Source organism: Pyrus communis, chromosome 13 (genome assembly GCF_041283825.1).
Source record: "Pyrus communis isolate YQ-2024b chromosome 13, ASM4128382v1, whole genome shotgun sequence".
In the NCBI taxonomy this organism is placed as follows: Eukaryota; Viridiplantae; Streptophyta; class Magnoliopsida; order Rosales; family Rosaceae; genus Pyrus; species Pyrus communis.
The window spans coordinates 14,607,904-14,628,886 of record NC_142577.1 but is presented as its reverse complement, the minus strand read 5'-3'; the positions used below and the strand labels follow the sequence as shown (position 1 = coordinate 14,628,886).

The following is a 20,983-nucleotide window of genomic DNA, read 5'->3' as shown; positions in this document are numbered from 1 at the left end:
AACACTTGATTTATACCACCGTTGCAGGGAAGTTCTCCTCGAGGTCCAGAATCCAAGTCTCTGGTTCGACGATCCCAAGTTGAGCAGTCAGTTTTGACTCAATCTAATCCAATTCAAATCTTGATGCATGCAAATCCAGGGAAAGACATGAACTCATTTATCTTTTTAGGCTTCTTTTGGTGTCAAAGATTGGATCGGAATTGACAAACGATAATTCACTCGATTCAGTTATTTGTTGAAGGAAAAATGGACGCCTTAACTCCCAAACTCCCAGTTGAGACGCCTAAACTCCCAAACTCCCAGTTGAGACATGTTTCTTCTTAACTAATCCATCTTTTACCTTCAACTTCGACCATTTAGAATTGACGTCTATTTTTTCCCTTTAACGTACATTGAATCGAGTGGATTATCAATTCTGATCCAATCATTGACACCAAACGAGGCCTTAGGTTATGCTGCTACATTAATCTTAACGTGTTTGGGAACATTATTCCATTACCGTTAATCAGTCAAAATTTTGCAAAATTTATTTAAGAAAGTTCATTTCTGCGCATTTATACACCGAGAACTGCATGACAAACATTTCATGCTGCTGATTTTTACAATGTACTTGAGTGGGAGAATTTCAATCTGAAAAGCAAAATGGCAAATGAAGTTTAAAATTGACTTCAGACATCATCGTTGTATCCGCGAATATAAAACATGCCGTACTAGATTGTTCACTAGGCCGGAAATTTGCCCTCCCTAGAACATAACTCGGGACCAACTAGAACCACAAGAAATTTCGGACTGGGATCCTCTGTTCAGAACTTCAGCTTCTCTCCCGTGCTTATGCAAGAGCTCGGCCAGAAAGTTAGATGCCAACCTTAACCATGAAATACCACTTCTCAAACTGCTTGCTCCAGCAACTAGTAACGGCTAAGTCACCAGAAAGGTCAAACTTTGATCTTTATGCCGTGCTGATTACCGTGAAAGATTTTCCTACAAGCATCTAAGGCTCCTACTAGGGAGAAAACTGTCAGCGTATTGGCATGCTACATTAGGCATTCCCACCATCCGAGCTGCTGCAAGCTTGGTTTGGGAGCACAGCGTTGCCACCAAAATCTCCATCCAAACTCATCTGCTGGACTTCTTGCGGGGAAAGGATCTTGATGCAGCGAACACAGTTCACAAACTCCCTGGAATAGGCAAAACAACTAGTTAAGAAACAAGTTTCGATGACAAATGAAGACTCCTATGCTTTTGGCCTACAATTTTGCAAACAAGAAAATGACGTTTGATGCACGTATGCTTATAATATATTTCAAATTTTGAGCAGAAATGAGATTGAAAGACTTACTCCCAAGGGTCATCTCCAACTAGCAGAACATCATTCTCATGATCTACATACACAAGTTTCCAGCCTACCCTCCCTCGGTCCTCTAACTGTCCCTCTATACCAAACCGTCGAGCCAGATCTTGTTTAAGCTCGTCATAATTTGAATAGCGTGTCATATCTATGGATCTCCCTACAGCTCCGCGTTTGTACACCTATACATAAACATTAACCAAGTTAGAGCAAAAGACATAATCTGAAAAGCTTGAAATAGATAGTATCACAATTCTTTTTTTGTTTTGAATTTAAAATATCAAACCTTGGTGTATGTCCGCATCCGCTGAAATGGCGGAGCAGGTGGCCATGGGCCACTGTCCAGAAAGCTGCTATCATTTATCGCTGAGTCAATCGAATTGAATGTCATATCAGGAACTCCAAAGGACTGGGAAACCATTGAAGTTGAAAGTTCCACCTGAGCATCTTTCGAATTTTCATAGTTGCCAAGCATGCCACCTGAAGAGAGAGCATTTGAAAAATCCTTTGCTAACCCCACCACGCCTTTGGCCAACATAGGATCAGGATTCAAGGGTATCCCTATTTGACCATCAATGTTAGAACCATACGGAACATTGTTTCTCTGATCCACCAGAACTTCCACTTCTTGACTTGCTTCTCTGAATAACATTGATTGTGGATGGAAAGGTAACGGGGCGTTATTCTGCTGTAAATGGACATCATTCTGAGAGAGGCCAACTGAAGTTGTTGAAGATGATGTGTCCAAGTAATCTGTCTGGGACGCTGCACCGTTCATGTATGCTTGCGGAGCAAGAATTCCTTGACTTTGATTCCTAGCAATGTTCACTGACGGCTTAACTTCAGACTTATGTTGGAAATCTTTCATCAAGTTACCATGAGATGGCATTCTGTCTATGGCACCGGAACTCAATATTGTGGTGGCAGACTGAGCTATGTCCTCCCCTATTGATGAGTTTCGGTGGGATCTGTTGTTCGTCAACGGTTGAATTACACTCGGGCCGTTGTTTGTGGATGGTGAAGTTGAACAAGATGGAACCTCATCTGTAATCCCAGACTGCCCAGCTCCTGCAACCGCTGTCATCATATTGCTACCCACTGTAGAGAGGTGATTGGTGGTTGTGTTTGGGAGTCCCATGTGGCTGGACATTTCAGGCAGCATACCAGATTGCTGCTGTTGAAGCTTTGGCTGCTGAGGTGGTTGAGAAAACCGAACATTAGCTTGGCTGTGACTATTCTTTGTCATCTGCTGTGGCATTGTTCTTGACTGAGGATGCGAGGTTGGTGCCATTTGAGGCATATCTAACATTTGGGTGGGAGAAGGCCTCGAGAAGCTCTGGGACATATCAAACATTTGCCTCTGCTGGTCCTGGAGTTGGACTTGTTGGGCGGGATGTTGCAGTGCCTGCTGCGCTAAAAGTGACTGCTGTTGCTGTTGAAGCTTCTGTAACAGTTGAAACTGAAGCTGATTATCCGAAAGATGTTGTAACTGTTGGTTCATTTGATCTGGTGGTTGAGACTGAATAAAACTCTGCTGTTGATTTTGACCCATAATTTGTTGTTGATGCTGCTGCTGCTGCTGCTGATGCTGCTGTAGGTTCTGAGGTATGTTTCTTTGAAGATGGTTTTGAGCAGACGATTGCTGCTGAAGAACACCACTGTTATTTTGGGCAAGGGTCTGAGGTTGCAAAAGCTGGGACTGAACTTGGCTCAAGGGCAGAGTTTGATTGACCGAATTTTGCCGGGGTGGTTGAGAATTATCTCCCAACTGTTGCTGACGTTGTATCATGGATGCTAACGGGCTCAATGAGGATGGCTGCTTTGGGAGCTGATCAAGCTGTTGCACTTGCTGAGGTGGCCTCTGGCCATTGAATTGTAAATTGTTCATTTGAGGTATTTGAGGAGCCGACAAGCCCAACTGCCGAGAAAGATCTGCTCCAGCAAGGTTTTCCATAGCTGAACCAGAATACGAATGCATATAATTTGGCTGCATGGAGTTGCCTGTGGAAGAATTTTGCTGCAAGTTCATCCACTGGACTAAGTTTAGGCCAGGTAGAACCTGGGGATCCTTCATGGACATATCATCACCAAGCCAAGGCATTGTTCTCTTGAAAAGATTATCCATATCATAGTCCTCATCTGCGAAAGAAAAATCAAAGTTATTGATGTCTTTTCACCAAAATTCCAAATTCAAAATGCGGTTAAGTTTCTAACGGCGCGTTTGGCTGACTCAAAACAAGGGTATAAAACATGCAAGGAAAAGGATAATGAAGCCTCCAAATGATTCAAATCATAGTTTGTTGTAGCATACAAAAGATCACAAAAAAGATACCCTTGAAGTCCAAAGGTCAAACATTTATCATAGGAGGAAGAACTAGTATAATTCATCCTTCAATATATATTATATCTTTTACCTGGCATTCCTGGTTGCCTGGGACGCTTTGATCTGAAGAATGGTGGGGGGCAGATGAAAAATGGAGCAGTAACAGGCTCAATTTCCCAAATTGAAACCCGATTACGCCTTTCCCCAGCAGTTGATTCGTCCCAACCAACCTATTCAAAGAAACGTGAGGCATTAGGGGTTATTTTCAATGACCGACAAGATGACTGTAAGAACAAAGGGAAGAGATACAACGAGAAGTTTGCATCACATTTACCTGCAAATTACGCCATTGTGAGTGCTTCCACCTAACAGGATCAAGATCACTAATTCCTGTAATTGTACCCATGTACCTGCGCAACAAAATTTCTTATGTTCAACTCTTACACTACCATAAGGTTTGCAAATGATCATATTCCGCAGGCCATTTCTAGTTCGTTAAGTATATTTTGTGAATTACATACCAGATCACTGATGCCAAGATTACTAAAATTCTACATAGAACTTAAACTGAGATACAAGTATACAACTACCTTCTTGTCCCTGACTCTTCAGTTTCGAACATCATACGAAAACGCATGCCTAGTGATAGTTGGTTGCCACATGCTGCCTTGTAGTACTTGGCTAAAGGGATAACAAACTCTGATGGACTAGCCCTGCATTTGGAAAAGTATATTTTAAAAATGATATATATTGAATTCATTCGATGAGTAATAACAAAGGTGAGTCGTTCCCACAATTAGGATTCTATAGTCGTAAAATAAAGATGATACATTCGGAATAAAAAATTGATAGATGTTAACCTAGGATTGTAGAATACTGTGAAGGGGCTATTATTAGCGGCAGCATGAGCTGCAGCTGCTAAAATTCCAATATGCATACTGTCACTTGACAATACTGAAGATGATAGGTTGGTGGGTTGCCTGTTTGCTCGTCTAATTCCCAAAAGAAGCTGCTGTTTTTCATCCCTGATCATGAAAAGTGTGACCATCAGAAGAAGTTGCTTATTTTCCAGTCCAAAATAGGGAAGAGGAAACTAAAATATACATCTGTATAACTTGAAAGAGGCACTTTTACCAATAAATCATACTTAAGGTGAAAATTTAATACTCCAAAATAGAATATCCCAAGATTTCCATTTCAACGTGATTACCTGATGAACAAGACGGAATCACCAGCGAAAAGCCTCTTCCCACTAACAAATAGGCTCCATCCTGTTGTAAGCAAGTGGCGTTTTGGTTGCCCTGAATCAAGCAAATCAAGGAATGACATGAGATGTTTAGAAATAGGATACTAATGCTTCATCCATATATGTACATTCAAATGGATAAAAAGATAACATACCACGATAGATATGGCGGAAGGTCCAAACAGTATCATGCAAATCCCTGGCGACAAGTTCTTGGGCAGGTGGTTGCATGGAGAAATCCTATGTAGAAGATGAAACACTATAAAACTTTGCAATTATCGAGGAAAACCTTGGGAATGATGTAAACTTGCTTACGAGAGGAGGGAAAATCTTTTCTGCTGCACGTCGGGGCACTGAGAAACCTCCATGAGTGCTTGTATCACTTGCTGTCAATGTTTTGCAGAAAAATTCTGGTTGGGGCTTATTTGTCTTGAGCGCGAGATCCGATCTCAATAGTGCATCCTTGTCAAACTACACGACAACAAATTGATGAATGAGGTTCCAGAAACTTTTACCTTCTAAAGAACAATGGAAAATTATCAAGTGACAGAAAGGCATGCCCATAGTACTATAAGAACGTAATAATCTTCAAGTCATTACGAACATAGTCCTTACCGATGACACGGGCAGAAGTGTCATCTGAGCATAAACTTCGTCTGTTTCGGGGTCCGCCTTGTAAATGAAACATAAATGAGAAAATCAATTAGAAATGATCAAGAATACAAATCTGTTTACAAAGTAATAGTTAAAGCAGATAAAATCACCCATACATGCAAGGTGACATTGTGAAGGAGACAAAGTAGCTTGGATGGAAGATTCGGGTAGTTCGGTATTTGACCATCCACATCCTTTTTCATAGAAGCCGCAACCTGGAATAGGAAATTTCAGGTACAAATCAGTACAGACCGCCTCCAAAAAGAAGAAACAAAAAACACAGAGGAAATTCTCCAAAAACAAACAACAATAATAAACGTATTTACTTAAATCCAAATAAAAACTTATCTACAACAGTAATTGTTGAACAAAAACAGTAACAATATTTCAAAACCCATCAACACCAATTGCTTTATTCGGAAAATAAAGTAGCAGTAGACCACAATATTTCAATGTTTTAATGTGTGTGTGTGTGTATATATAAAACACACACACACGCGCACTTATATATGCATAAAACCAAATGTTTTGGGAAGATTTAAAAAAGGAAGGCCACCAACAGATTGCTATTAACAGAGAGCTGCTTGATAAATGAACTCAAAAAAACATGAGTTCATAAAAATGGCAAAGCAGAATGTGAAGGATAAGCATAAACACCGATGCGGCGCATGATAGCAACATCCACAATAAAAAACACCCACCCACCTGTTCGCTGTGGCCTTGAGGGAAGTACACCACGTGGGTCCCGGCCGGCGGCAAGTTCACCAGCGGCCCGGCGCACGCTTGCCATAGCTCCGGGTTTATGCTCTTTACATTCTCTCCCCCTGCACACGTGTCGGCCACCCATTCGTCAGAAACCACCACAGCACAAAACCCCCGTCTTTTCCGTTTGTTTTCCGAGAAAACGCAAACGGGGGAAAGAAAATTAAAGACCAACTGAAAGGTTGTAAGAATCTGGATTCTGGGAATCTCAGAACGTAACCGCCGGCCAGCGGCAGTTAGTTACCGAGTCCCGTATATAAAACTTGTAACGAACAAAACGATATAAACAGACAAATCAAATAAATCCACAGCAATTGTATCGATCCACCGATCCATCCGCTGCTTTTTTAATATCGTGTTTTTAGAGAGAGGGAGAGTCAATCGATTTGAGTGTTCTAGAGAGAGAAAGCACCGACCTGGGCATGAATTGGATGCGCAGTTGGCGACGGAAGCTCCCGCGCCGTTCGCCGGCGGCTTCATTGTTTGCTATGCCGACTTGGGTTTTTACGAAATTGTATAAATCGCCGAGAGTCTCACTTGCGCATATCGCCGGAGATATATTGGCGAGGAATTAGACCTGCTTTCCGAGCTCGTCTCAGCTCCCGGACGACGCACTCGGACCAAGTTCTCTATCAGCTGAGCTCGGCAGAATCTGCAGCTCCCGAAACAAATTGAAAAAAAATGGAAAAGAAAAACTTTCCCGGAAAAAGTTTGTAGCTTTCCCGGGAAAGGGTAGGGGCTTTTCCGGCAAGGTAAACGGGGGGAAACGGCGAAGTAAAAGGAGGGAACAGAGGGGCAGAGAAAAAGGAGGGCTTGCTGAGACTAAGAGAGACCAAATGCTGAAGCTTTGCCCCCTATCTTCCCCTACACCACCCAGACACTGCCTTTCCTCTCTCTCTCTCTCTCTCTCTCTTCTTCCGAATGCTCAATTGCTCCCTTTCTCTTTTCTTTCACTTTCTCTCTTTCTACATCAAAATAATCTCTCTCTGATGTTCCTTGAAAATGGCACTGACTAAAATGGGGCTTTGGCTCTTAGTTGACCTTATGGAGTAAAGTTAAGGAAAAGAGTAAAAGAGTAATACTATCCTAATTTTTTTTTGGATTATATTTACAAATTAGGTGATATGTTATAAATAGAAAATAAACACGTTAATTAATATTTAATAATTAAATCATCAATAATCACATCATATGATTTAAACTTATTACAAACTTATCAATTAAAAATGGCCTTGCTCTAAGTTAATAATCTCTAGTAGCTCATTTTTTTTAAATACCTTTTAGGAAAAGGGTGTGTTATTCACACGCTCATTTTATTTCTCATACACCGTTTGTTAATTTTTGTTTTTTGATCTTTTTCTATTCATCTGATCTGACAATTGAAAATTAAAAAAATATGTGAGAAATAAAAAGAGGTCCCCTTAGGAAATGGATAGTTCATTTTCTATCTCATTGTTGGCACCTCGAGAGAACTAACAAAAAAATCTAGCTAAATAACTAGCTATCTTAACCTTGTGAAGAATAACTAGCTAGATTTAGCTAGGAAGGGATAAAGTTAAATTTTTGCTAAACATTAAAAATTATAAAATTGTATTGTTTATGGGCTTTAAGAGAAAAAAGGGCTTGGGTTGTTGTCTTTAATATAAAATATTACTTAAAAGTGTGTGTAGGAGTATTGGTGTAGAATAATTAGAGTACTTTCATTCTTTTCTCAAGGAGGTATATATAGGATTACAAGTAGGGTTACAAGACCATACAATCTAATCAATTTACACCCATGACTCACCAACACCCTCTCAAGGTGGAGCATAGATATCATCGATGGCCATCTTTACAAGTGAGTCACGAAAAGCTTGACACGACAAGGCATGTGTTGGAATATCAACCAGCTGCTCTGTACTCTTCATATACAGAATTAACTTGATTTTTCCTTCAATTTCTCATAAACAAAATTACGATCAATCTCCACATGCTTTGATCTAACAAAAATTTAGCTTGTATTGTTGAGATGCTCACTAATTACCCTAAGGTTAATTAGGAGATTACCTCAAATTACCCATTTGTCCCTTTCACAATATAATCTAACACATGAATATTTGTTATTGGCTGCAAAACAAAACATGATTATGTGTTAATTGACCAATATCTTGACCGTCACCATCACTGTCCATTGTGCACATGATGAAAGTTATTGTATATTGGTTCTTTGTGTTTCCTTGTTCTTTTCATCTTCAACATGATGTTTACTGGTTGGATGTGTTAAATTTCCGATTTTAGATTTTTTTAATTATAAATTATTGTTTATTGTAAAAAGAGAGACTTTAGATACGGTCCTTAGTTATGAATATTCTTTGATTGAAACCTTTTTGGTTTTTAATTTTTGATCAAGGTCTCTGAAATTAATCTGATAATTTATTTCTATGTATGTTACTATATTTTTTAAATTAAAAATTAGAAATTTTAGTTGTTTATATAAATGAGATTTTAAATAAAAAAACCATAATTTGTGGGATTAAAAATATTAAAATATAAATATACTAGTGTGTGTGTGTGTGTGTATAAACATGGGTACATTCATCAAAATTAACCAAAAAATTAATTGTATCAAAACATGGGTACATTCTTCAAAATCACAAAAAAAAAAAAAAAAAAGAAGATATCAGGCTTAATAACATTAGTAAATTTCTTCGATTAAACTTGACATGGATACATTTTAAAATCAAAGAAAAAAGAATGTACCCATATAAGTTTAAAAATGGATTAGAAAAAAATTGAATAGATTTTATATAAAAAATTGTACATTTTACATATAACAAATTGGTATATTTAAGAATGAGTACATTTTAAGATTAAAAAGTTTTACATGAATGGGTACATATAATTAGCGTGGGTACATTTAGCAAAATAAAAAGTACAAATAAAAAAATTATATATGGGTACAAATACAAATAAACTTTAAAAAATATGGGCACAAAAAGAAATTAATATATGGGTACAAATTAAAACTGAAAAGAAAATTGGTACAAATTAAAAATGTGTCCAAATTAAAAATGGGTACAAACTAAAACTAAAAATATATGATAAAAAATTTAGTCAGAAATATAAATATACTAATTGTAACATTTTTAACATTAAATGAATATAGTTAGAAATAAAAAAATATTTTATTATTGAAATAATTAATGATGTTATTAATACTCAAGGACCTTAATCAAAAATTGAAAATAAATAGGATTTTAATCAATTGAGTAGCAAACTGAAGGATAAGAACCTAATTTCTTCTTGTAAAAACCTAGAAAGTTAATAAAAAAAATTATCTGCGCAACCAAAACAAAATAAAATTTGTAACACACTCAAGTTACAAGTCGGCGACTTCACCAATATTGATGCAAGATCCATCATATAAATAGGGTTGTAAATTAGTTCGGTACAGTTCGAGTTCGTGGCTTGAATTTGGGTCGTCTGATATCAAATCATGACAGAAACAAATCAGGCTTGAGGTATGCCACATTTAGCTTACAAAGTTCGTGAGCAACTCGTTCACAAGAAATTTTAAAATCAAATATTTTTGTTTTTTAACTTTGAAGTTTTAAGTACTTTTTAGATATTGAATACCAAATCATTTTGCTGTTAATTCTTAGTTGTTAATTTTTACACTTACGACTTTAAACTGGTTTAGTACAGCTAAAGTTCGGGTAGTATAAAACAAGACGAGCAAGTGGCGGATTGCGCTGTTAACTAGGATCTTTCTCTTCGATTCATTGCATTTCAAATTAACTTTTTCCTTCCCTTAGTGTAAATTGAAGTAGTAATATTATCACTTGTATAAGAAAGAGACAAGACAAGACTAAACCAAAACTCAAAGAAAAATGCTAGTAACCTTCTTGTTCTACCTTCATGCAATGTTGCATGATGATCTAAACTGTCTATTTTATAAGTTACTTTTTAAACGTCAACTTTGCAAAAAGAAAAAGGAAAGAAAAACTAATGTTTTTGTCATCTAATTGCTATTTAATAAATAAACGAACTATGATTCTCACTTAATACTGAAAAGCACAATTATAAGATTTATGATTTGGTTGATATTTTGCATGGTTGGTTTTTTAAAAGATGACTTGTAAAATAGACGGTTCAAATTATTAAGCAACAATTGACAGGATCAATTATGAGTGTGCATGAAGAAACAAAAGTGTGAGTTTATCATCTCTTACAATGTTCATACAGAGTTAATGTGAAAGCCCTTTTAATTAAATTGAGGATAATTGTATATTTAAAAGTCAATCAAATTAGACTGCCCATTGTGTGGCTTAGCCGAACTCTCATCTCCTTAGTGTAAAAATATCGATGTACTCAAATCCAAAAAAAAAAAAAAAAAAAAAAAAAAGTCAATGTCAATGCCGTGTTCTCATTCTAACTAAAGTAATTAAGCTTAACGATATAGGGTTCATAGAAAGGTAGTTGCGTGCATTAATTGCTATGTATTTTCAAGGAATGTTGCTTTCCCAGACTCACCTACCCCCAATCGCTTGGGGCAAGTAGTTGTGGTTCGGAAATCGTTGAACCTTGTATAAAAAAAATGCGATGCATGAACTAATAGAAGTACACATTTATTTATTTATTTTATTTTTTAGGAAAGGTATTCCTGTGGAGAAAATTAGAAAAAGAGGAAGTAATTTGAAGGGAAAAAATAGTTAAAATGGAAAATCACGCTCAAGCACCACTTATGTAGACATTTTACTTGTTTATATCCAGACCATTTCTGAATTCTTACGTGTAAAATATGGATACCTAGATTTTATTTATTTTTTTCTTTTTTTTTTCAAACGATAATTTTGTTAGATTAGTTCCCGACGAAGTTTGAACTCACGCCGTCATGCAAGGACTCAAAACCTTTTCACTACTATGGTAAAGGGTCACTTGCATATTTAGAAAGTTTTTAGTACCTTAGGATAACTACCTAGATTAAGCATAATTAAGTATCAAAACTCTTCAAAAATAGAGTAGCTACTAGTTAGTTATTATAGTGATGTTAAATCTAAGACCTCTAGTTAGTTATTATTTTTTTATTAAGTCAAATTAAAAAATAAATTCATAGAGTACTCGTTAGTGAGTACCTAATTATTATCCATCTATTATTGCTTATTGGCGTTGAGATCCAAGATTGCATGCTACTGAGTACTGACCGATCTCTTAGTAATCTCCCATGCAAATTACACGGAATGGTCGCATCCGTAAGTGAAAATTAAGAAACTTTGGTTTTTCTTTGGTTGCTTTCTAATTGTTAGTTTACTTATTGCAAACCTTTTACTTGTCCTAACAAATCTTTTACTTGTCCAAATAAGTACTTGTTGACGTAGCAATGCTAGCCTAAATTATTTTCTCATCCCAGTTTAATTAGGTAATATTTTTTTATGTGCTTTCATTTTTGTTTTTAAAAAGAGGACAATTAGTGGCGAACCACGGTCAATCACCCCTTTCGGGTATGAAGAAGATTAGTTGGGAAGGAGAGTTCAATAATTTAGCATGCAATAGCATTGCCCTCATGCTTTTCCCTAAAAAAAGAAATTCCAAATGACCATAACCTTGAAGTATGTAAGATATGCAATTGCATAACTACTAATAATAACAATATGTTGTAACACTAATAGTAGTGAAATTGCACAAACACCATCTTAAATACTGCAGGTGTGCTCAAATATCACATAAACTAAATCTTGCCAATTTATCACTCAAATTTATGCTTAAGTGTGAATGTTACAACCTCCATATATAAGTTTTCGTTAAAACTTTAGTCAAAACGTATCATTTGCAATATATGTGGAAACTCTTTCTAAGGATTGTTTTTTCCCACAACCTAGCTGACTGAACAAGAATTCAGTTGACTAAAGTTTGATGGACATATCTTTCGCTCCTCGAAGGCTAGTTGTAGCCAACATGTTTTTACCCCAAGTCGCCTAGAGGTTTTATAGGGATGAAATACGCATGAATAAGTGCTCACAAGTGCAACACATGATGAGTTTGATGAGTTAACAAGAGTTTTAGTTTGAAGTGATATTTGCGCACCCCTAATAATCCTATTGTGTTAGGGGGAAACCTTGCTTCTAAACTTGGAGGTTTAGAAGAGAGTAGATAGTTGAATGAGATATGCCACGTGCAGATGCATAAAAGCCATCTCCTTTCTAAACAAGGAGAGACCTTGCTCTAATCAACTATAATAAGTAACAAGATTCGCGGTTGAGGCCACTTAGCACTACAGTCTAATAGTATTCATTACTTGTATGTGAGAGATTTTAGGTTCAATTCTCATCAAAGACTAATTTGAACCATATTATTGCTAGCATATTGTGAGGCTTAGCCCACTTCCCCACCCCTTTTAGAGTAAATAATATCGTTTGTTAAAAAAAAAAAAAAGTGTAGTTGAACATCTTGTTGTGATTTGCTTCCTATTTTGTTTTTAAAAAAAAAAGTGTGGTTGAGCGTCTTGTTGTGATTTGCTTCCTATTTTGTAAAGAAATATATGTAGCACGTCACCTTTACGGTTTTCTTTTTCTCTCACTATAAACTGTATTCGTTTGTTTTTTTGCCGCAATTAAACACATTAATAGTTTCAAATTTATCTAATTTTGCAAGATAATTTATGAATGAAAACTTGAAAAATAGGTGATTTGGATTGTTAAAATATGTGTCCAATAAGATGTCCTTCAAATAAATTTAGTTGAAAGATCCCTCAATAGAAGAAATATATGTATATATATATATATATAACTCATACAAATATATACATAAGTGACAAGTTGTCAATGCTTCTACGGATGCAATGAGGATATGAAGTTAAAGTTCTAATTCATTAAGAAACCTTAAATAAGCCTATATAAAGAGTTTGTTCACTACGCCACTTCAAATTTAAATGTTCACTGGACCAATTTGACATATTCAACTATGTCTATATATCTACAATATTGCTCAAAGAAAGATTTACACTAAAATCTATATAAATGAATAATGTTGAGACTAAGAAAAATTATTATTTTCTAAAGGTTACTGTTATATCTGTGAATTTATTAATTTATCAACAAATATATATATAACACACGTAATCTCTTAGACTGCAAATCATTATAATTATCATTTCTTGTTTCTCCATGGCATCTAATTTGAAAGGAGTAGAAATATCTGCATTGACTGATGAGATAAGGATTTAGGAAAAGCAAAATTTGGGGATGAGATAAAGATTTTGAGAAAGAGCTGAATTGAGAAAATAGAAGTTGTTAAGTAAAAAATTTCTATGCATTATGAACTTTCTGCCTTATTTCTTTCGTGTATTTCATCAGTTAATATTTTCTACACTCGTTGGCCTTAAAGGATTATAAGAAACATTTAGAGAAGTTATTCTCTTGGTACACTGGCCCAGGTTGGGATTGACCGTTCAGAGGTTTTACTGTATGTTACATTAACTTTTTTCAGGGAAATATTAGAATAACTTAATTCAAATGAACAGTGTTAATTCGTTTTTATTTATTTTCTTAATCCCAACAAGCAAACGCCATTGGTGTCACGGTGTGGATCCACACCATGTTTCCTGGAGAGGTGGGTTGTAGGGTATGCTGGTTTGGCTAAAAGCCTATCTAATCCATATATATAAATTAATATCATCATCAACTGCAAGCTTCATAAAAAAAACCTTCGCTGGCGTGGCATGTCCACGACCTCTATATAATGACTTTCCTACAAGTGATTATGGCGGTGATTAATTATTTTAAAAACAGACAACTAGTTGTGATGATTTTTCTCGTTATTTAAGACACGAATTCGAAAAAGAAACTTTAAATCTTGAAAATTAAAGATTCAATACAATTCGGCATAAAATAAAATGTGGTGGTGGTAACATGATCTTCCTAAGACCGTAGATGTGTTATCATCCTCACTCATGGCCAAAGAATTTGAATATATTGAACAACGCAACACCATTACACCAATGATTGACGAGTGTTAGTCTATTTTCGTGTTTATATTCCCTTCTCACCCAAAAGTTTGTATAACCATAAGGTGGATCATCTTACAAGAGGACTATTTCTTTGACAGTGTGTGTTTGTTTTCGTGTTTATCTAAGAGCAATTTCACCCCTAAAAACTTTGCGCCAACACCCAGCATATTTATCCATTCAAGTGAACAGTAATAGGCCAAAGCATCTCCACCCCTAAAAAAATAGCCTAGTCAATTTATTAAAATATTATTATTTTTTATTATAAAATAATTTAAATTAATAATTTTATTTTTAATTTTTGACTTTATAAAAAAATTAAATAATATTATTATTATTAAAATATTTTTATTTTCTCATCTTCCACACTTCCCTTCCATTCCTGCACGCCATCTGCCCCAGCATAGATAATCCATTCCCACCGCTGCCTCCAAACCTCCTCCTCCCATCCTCCGACGCCGTTGCCCTCCTGTCCTTCAAATCCCAAGCTAACCTCAACAACAAGCTCCTCTACACCTCCTATCCTTCAACGTCGTCGCTTCGTCCTCCTGCATCTCCACACCTTCGACGCCGTCGCTTGGTCCTTCCGTCCTTCTCCCTCCGTGGCTCTTTCCCTCCCGACACCCTCTCCCTCCTCGACCAGCTCCGCTCCTTAGCCTCCACAACAACTCCCTCTCTGGTGCAAAAAAAAAAAAAAAAAAAAAAAAAAAAGGTTGACGTCATATGCCCTCCAACGCCATGCTGATGTCAGATGGACAGGTCCCAAGGTCTGTCAATTTTGGGCTGGCCTGGAGACCAGCTTAGACTGAATGCCAGGCAATAAAACGGTCTGGAGTAGATTGGCTGAGTGTCGGCCTAACCACCTGCCGGTGGAACTACTCTAAGAAGGTGCATCTTACAAGGGGGACTATTTCTTGACACTCCGTGTACATAGGCTATTTAATTGTACAAATAATATGCTACATGTAGGCTGTAGCTAGTAAAAGAATATGATTAATGCAATATGCTGGAGGTCCCTTCCTAGTTTTTGAAAACCATTGCAAAGCGTTTAGAATACGCAACATATGTAATATTGTTCTCTTGTCAAACATTTTTACACGTAAGCTATTTAGAACGTTAATAAAAGTCGTACATTGAATTAAATATTCTTCATCAGTAGTTACTCACAATTTGGCGTTGAAGATCCAGATTGTTTGCACTTTTACGTTTGGCATCATACTCAAACAAATCGTTTTTTTGAACAAACGATATTATCTACACTAAGACAGTAAAGGAGTGGGCTAAGTCTCACAATAGGTCAGCAATAATGTTGTTCAAATTCACTTTGGGCAAAAATCGAACTTAAAAGTTCTCACTTACAAGTGAAGAAGAATAACACTAAACCGTAGTATTAGGTAGCTACTCAAACAAATTGTTAAATACTAAGTATCATTGAATCTAATTGGATATTTCTCTTCTTATAAATATTAGAATAGGACTAACCAAAACATTTGATATTTCTAAATTTTACTTGTTTCACACTCCTCATGAGAAACAAAATATAATATATTTGAGGAATATAATGTCCTTATCCCGTTAACAGTTATTGACAATTTCCCGTCCAAGATCCAGATTGTTTGCATTTCACATTTTGGCATCATACTCAAACAAATTGTTTCAGTACTATCATGGAATCTAATTGGATTTCTCTTCTTATAAATATTAGAAGGGGTCTAATGAAAACATTTGACCTCCCCAATAAATAAAAAAATATGAGAGGTTCCAAGTTCGATACTTTGAGCTGATGAGTTTATTTAACTGGGGGACATTGTGAAATTTTTCATAGTCTCTTCGAGCTAAAAATGGGTGGATAACTATGGTTTTCTTCCAATTGTCTCCGAAAAGAAAAAATAATAATAATAAAAATATTTGACATGTCTAAGTTTTACTTGTTTCACACTCCTATTGAGAAACAAAATATAATATATTTGAGGAATATAATGTCCTTATCCCGTTATCCTTTATCGACATTGATTACAGGGGCCGCGAGCGTGCATGCAAGCAGCCGGAAACCGGGCAGGTTTAACGGACTCACAGTCACAGAGTCCGACGTTAGTGGCGGGCAGGAGTCACCGCCCTATTGATAGAACACCACGTGCACTGAAAGAATCATATAAATCAGAAATTAGGGTTAACGTACAAGTAGAGAGCAAGGGCTTTGAGGCCAGTAGGGACCACAGTAACATCAAATCTCTGGAAAAAGTGGGATTTCGAGGAAAGAGAATGGTGACGGTGCTTTTCGAGGAGAGAGCACGCACGCCTGCGTTTTTTGTCTTTTAGGGTGCGTTTGTTGCACCGGATTGTCTCGGACTAGATTAGCTTCAGGGATTAAGCTGGACTGGCTTAGACTAGATTAAGCTGGACTAGTTTAGTGAAGCGTTTGGTGCAGTGTCGGACTAAGAAGTTGGATAATTATCCAACTCAAATATTATATTATTTTATCTATATTTATTAATATTTTATTATTAATTTATCATTTTATTTGTTTCTAGAATCATGTGTTCTTCTGTAAGGGCCAAAATCTTTGTATTTATTTATTCCTAAAATTATCTCTCTCTACCCTATTCCTCTTTTCCTCCGCCATTCTCCTTCTCATCTCCCTCTTTTTGTTCTGTTTCTCCATTTTTCCAAAATATTCTTCCTCTCTCTCTGCAACTTCTCCCTATTTTCTTCCGGCTACTCTCTCCTTCCCCTCTCCTTTTTTTCCCTTCGTCCACTTTATCCCTAACCTCTCCCTCTTTTCCTTATGCAGAAGATTCGCATGGAGGATTCATCGGAGCTCTCCACGCAGCGCCTCCTGATTTTCTCGAAAAATCTCAGGATTCTCTGGTGATTTTGCCTTTTTGTTTTGAATTTATGTGGGGATTTGCAGGTGCTTGAGCATTTGGTACGCTTTCGGTCCCGACTTGAACGAAGAAGAAAGGAAGGGAATCAATGGATTGTTTTTCAGTTTTGTTTAAGGTCTGGGTTTAGGCGTTTGGGTGGCATAGTGAAGGCCTAAGGGAGTGGGCAAAGGTGCGGATCAGAAGGGAGAGGGCGAAGGAGAAGGGAGACGACGAGGGATCAGTGGCGGGGGAGAGAACGGGACTAGCAGTCCGCTTGAAATTGAGGGGTCTCCTTAAGAACGTTTAGCGAAACGTTCAGTCGGGGCGAGTCCCCTTTAATCCCATTAAACCTAATCCTTGTCCAGACCAAACAAAGGACTACAGTCTAGTCCAGTCCAGTCCCCCTTAATCCGGTCAAACAAACACCCCCTTAGTGTATTGGGAGCCTCTTGGGATTAGCGTTCCAAAACTTCTCTCTTCTATTCCCTTTTTTTTTTTTTTTTTCTCGCTCACTTTTTGAGAGGCCGAAGCCAAAACCCTAGCCCTTGTTAGGTCTGGGTGAAGGATTTCCTAGTACTCCAACACCGATACCAAAGCTAATATGTAACAGATCATGGAACAAGCTTCTGTTCGGATTTTAATGATTAGTTCATCTGTTATTTTGCATTTGAAAATTATTTTTTTATTTAAAATTAAATACAAATAATATTTAACGAAATATAAGAGGATTTAGAGAATTATAAAGAGTTAGATAAGAGGATTAGACATTTATATATTCTTTATTCTAATTAGTAATTAAAAAATTTCACGTGCATATTTTTATAATGCTTGAAAGACATTTATAATATATCATATGCTTCATATTTAACTTTTGTGATCACTTTCTCACAAACTTAACATTTATCTCTGAATTTGGAAATATATCGTCGAAAGATAGCCTAAAAATGACAACATCCTTCATATCTCCGGCCTTATGTTACATATTTTTATCCCTAGTTCATTTATAAGTTCTATATTCTAAGTAGTAATTAAAAAATTTCATGCGCATACTTTTATAATGCGAGTAAACTGCCAATTTGCCCCTGAAGAACTTTCCATTTCCCCCATGAATCTTTTTAATTGAAAATTAAGGACTTAAACTAATTTTTTTGGCCGATTTTCCCCCTATCGTTAGTTTTTCATAGTTTCATTCAAATTAACGTTAAATGTGCAAACAACGTAACTCTCATTTGTGGACAAAAGCGTCACTTCACTAGACATTCAGACACAAAAGCTATAGAATCACACATATTTGCATAGGTTTATATTTTAGAAACCTAAGGTTTTCAATTATTTTAAAGAATGAAGCGACTAAATTACCCACACATGTTGTGCACATGCTTCCATTTAACAAAAATTTGGATGGAATGAATGAAAAATTAACAGCAGGGGGCGAATCGTCCAAAAAAATTAGTTTAAGTCCTTAATTTTCCAATTAAAAAGTTCAGGGGGAAAATACAAAGTTAGGTGATAGTTTAAGATGCAAATCGACAGTTTAACTTTTGTGATCAATTTCTCAAAAACTTAACTTTTATCTCTGAATTTGGAAATACTTCATCGAAACATAGCCTAAAATGCCAAATCCTTCATATTTCCGGCCCTATGTTCCATATTTTTATCCCTAGTTCACCGGGAATATCCGAAAAAGAAACATGGAATCTCTATTCTCAACATACGAACGATCACATGACATGTTTTGGTGACGACATGACATGTTTCATTTCTTGTTTTATTCGAAGAGAAAGTATTATTTGCGGACAAAATACAGACATCTCTTTAACGATAATGGAGCATGCTCATCGAAAAGAAAAAGAAGACAGATTGAAGATAAATATTTCGTCGTAATATCAAATATCATTTGAGCAGAAAAGTACAAAATATCAAATATCATTTGAGCAGAAAAGTACTTTATTGTATGTAGTTATGAAATAAGTTGAGGTTTTATTATAAAATTAATTAGTAATATGAAAAGTAACTTAATTTCTGTAAGTTCACACAAGCTTTGGTACATTTTTTATGTTTAATATTTTTTTACATTTTCATGTGCCTCTTCACGTGTGGTTAATTTAAGCCTAACTCGTGGACAACAAAAATTAAGTGTTGTAGAGAGCGTTTGGCTATTGGCTTTTCATGTTGGCCAACTGGCTCTAATATATATATATATATATATATATATATATATATATATAAGTAATGCTAGGGAGACTAAATTTTTTAAATCAAATTTGCAGACTAAATGATGTGGTTGGAGATGATTGGATTATTAATCAAGTGTCGATTAACGTGCTTGTTTATTATTGGTGACATATCATTTGGTTTAAAAAAATTAGTATCCCTAACATTCCCCTCTCTCTCTCTCTCTCTCTCTCTCTCTCTCTCTCTATATATATATATATATATCCTAAAAACTATATATATCCTAAAAACAGTTGAAAGTTGTCACCATAAAAAACTGGTTGGCAATATAAGTCCATGCAAAGTTTTATAAATATCTTACGTGGAATATTTCCTCACATCCTCATAAAAAACAAACCTAAGATATATGAAATTGCTTTTGGTTATATGACTTGGCTAATGAGAATGAGAATGGAATGATATCAAGTAATCAAACAATTCTAAGATATGAAGTTGCTTTTGGTTGAGCTAGGATTTGGTTTTTCTCTTAAGGGTCAGAATCTAAGGTTTTAGATCATGAGCTTCGGCTTTCTAACTAGGGTTAGTTCTAGGACTCAAGGCTCAGTTATGGCGCTTGAGCTCTAGGAGCATTTTCTCATAAAAATGCAATTCTTACGTGGGTTTGAAGGCATTATTAAGGATAATGTTAAAGTTAACATCCTAGTTATAAGCTTGATATCAAGTATTACCTAACATTTGTTGTTCCTGATCCCGCAAATCATCATATACATGTGTCCATTAGCGCATATGTGATTAAACTTTTTTCGTATGTCCCTTGTTTAATCATAGAAGCTAAAATAATAATGTTTAGAGAGATCTCATTTTTGTATCACGTATATCATAATTAATATGAACAAGTCATATCAAATAATGACTTGTCACATAACATTATAAATATTGAATATGGTATAAAAACGTCTTCCTAACATTCTCGTAATAAAATGAGCTGTTGGAAAGAAAAAAAATGAAAGAGTTGTCAATACTCTTTCATTCAAACAACTCTTCTTAATTATATATAAAACCAGCTAGCATCGCTTGTTAAAATAGTACATTGTACACGGATATCAGTAAGATTTTAAAGACGATGGGTGCTAGTCGGGTTGCCAGTGTATAAATATTGTATAATAATGCCTATGTATATTTTGGAAACACATAGTTGTATTGGGATACATAAAATGCAAAACAAAAATGACATGTAGATTATAAAGTATTAGGACATATATATTGAAAACATGGGAAATAAGCATATAATGAGTGTTCATCCAAGTGCCCAACAAGTCGCTTACATTTTGTTGACAAATAAAATTCAAAATGACAATTATCAATTTTATGTCTAAGTGAGAGTCACTATCTAAGTGGGTGCTTATGCGGGTTTAGACGAGCTAGGCAGACACCGAAACGGGTCTAGGCACACTTTCTTAATTTTCAAACGTCTAGGAACTAATCAGGACGGAGACCAACTACCTAGAATTTTAGAACAGAGAATATCAGTATACCAATAACTAATTGGTTTTATTTTCCTTTATTTTCAAAGAAAATCGGATACTTTACCTCATTTTTTACGAATTAAGTTGTACTTTTTACTTGTTCT

The 20,983-nt window shown here is 35.8% G+C and overlaps 1 protein-coding gene across 1 annotated transcript; it reads right to left on the bottom strand.

Moving 5' to 3' along the window:
* Positions 1-525: 525 nt before the first annotated feature.
* On the bottom strand, positions 526-7,348 carry LOC137737523 (auxin response factor 19). The gene is made up of 14 exons (XM_068477032.2): positions 6,750-7,348; positions 6,277-6,395; positions 5,688-5,786; positions 5,533-5,589; positions 5,233-5,388; positions 5,073-5,157; positions 4,882-4,972; positions 4,532-4,696; positions 4,262-4,384; positions 4,006-4,081; positions 3,763-3,901; positions 1,635-3,487; positions 1,340-1,530; positions 526-1,178 (listed from the first exon to the last, which is right to left on the bottom strand). The coding sequence occupies exons 1-14, from the start codon at positions 6,811-6,813 to the stop codon at positions 1,040-1,042; spliced, it is 3,357 nt and encodes a 1,118-aa protein (XP_068333133.2). The 5' UTR covers positions 6,814-7,348; the 3' UTR covers positions 526-1,039.
* Between the last annotated feature and the right edge of the window lie 13,635 nt (positions 7,349-20,983).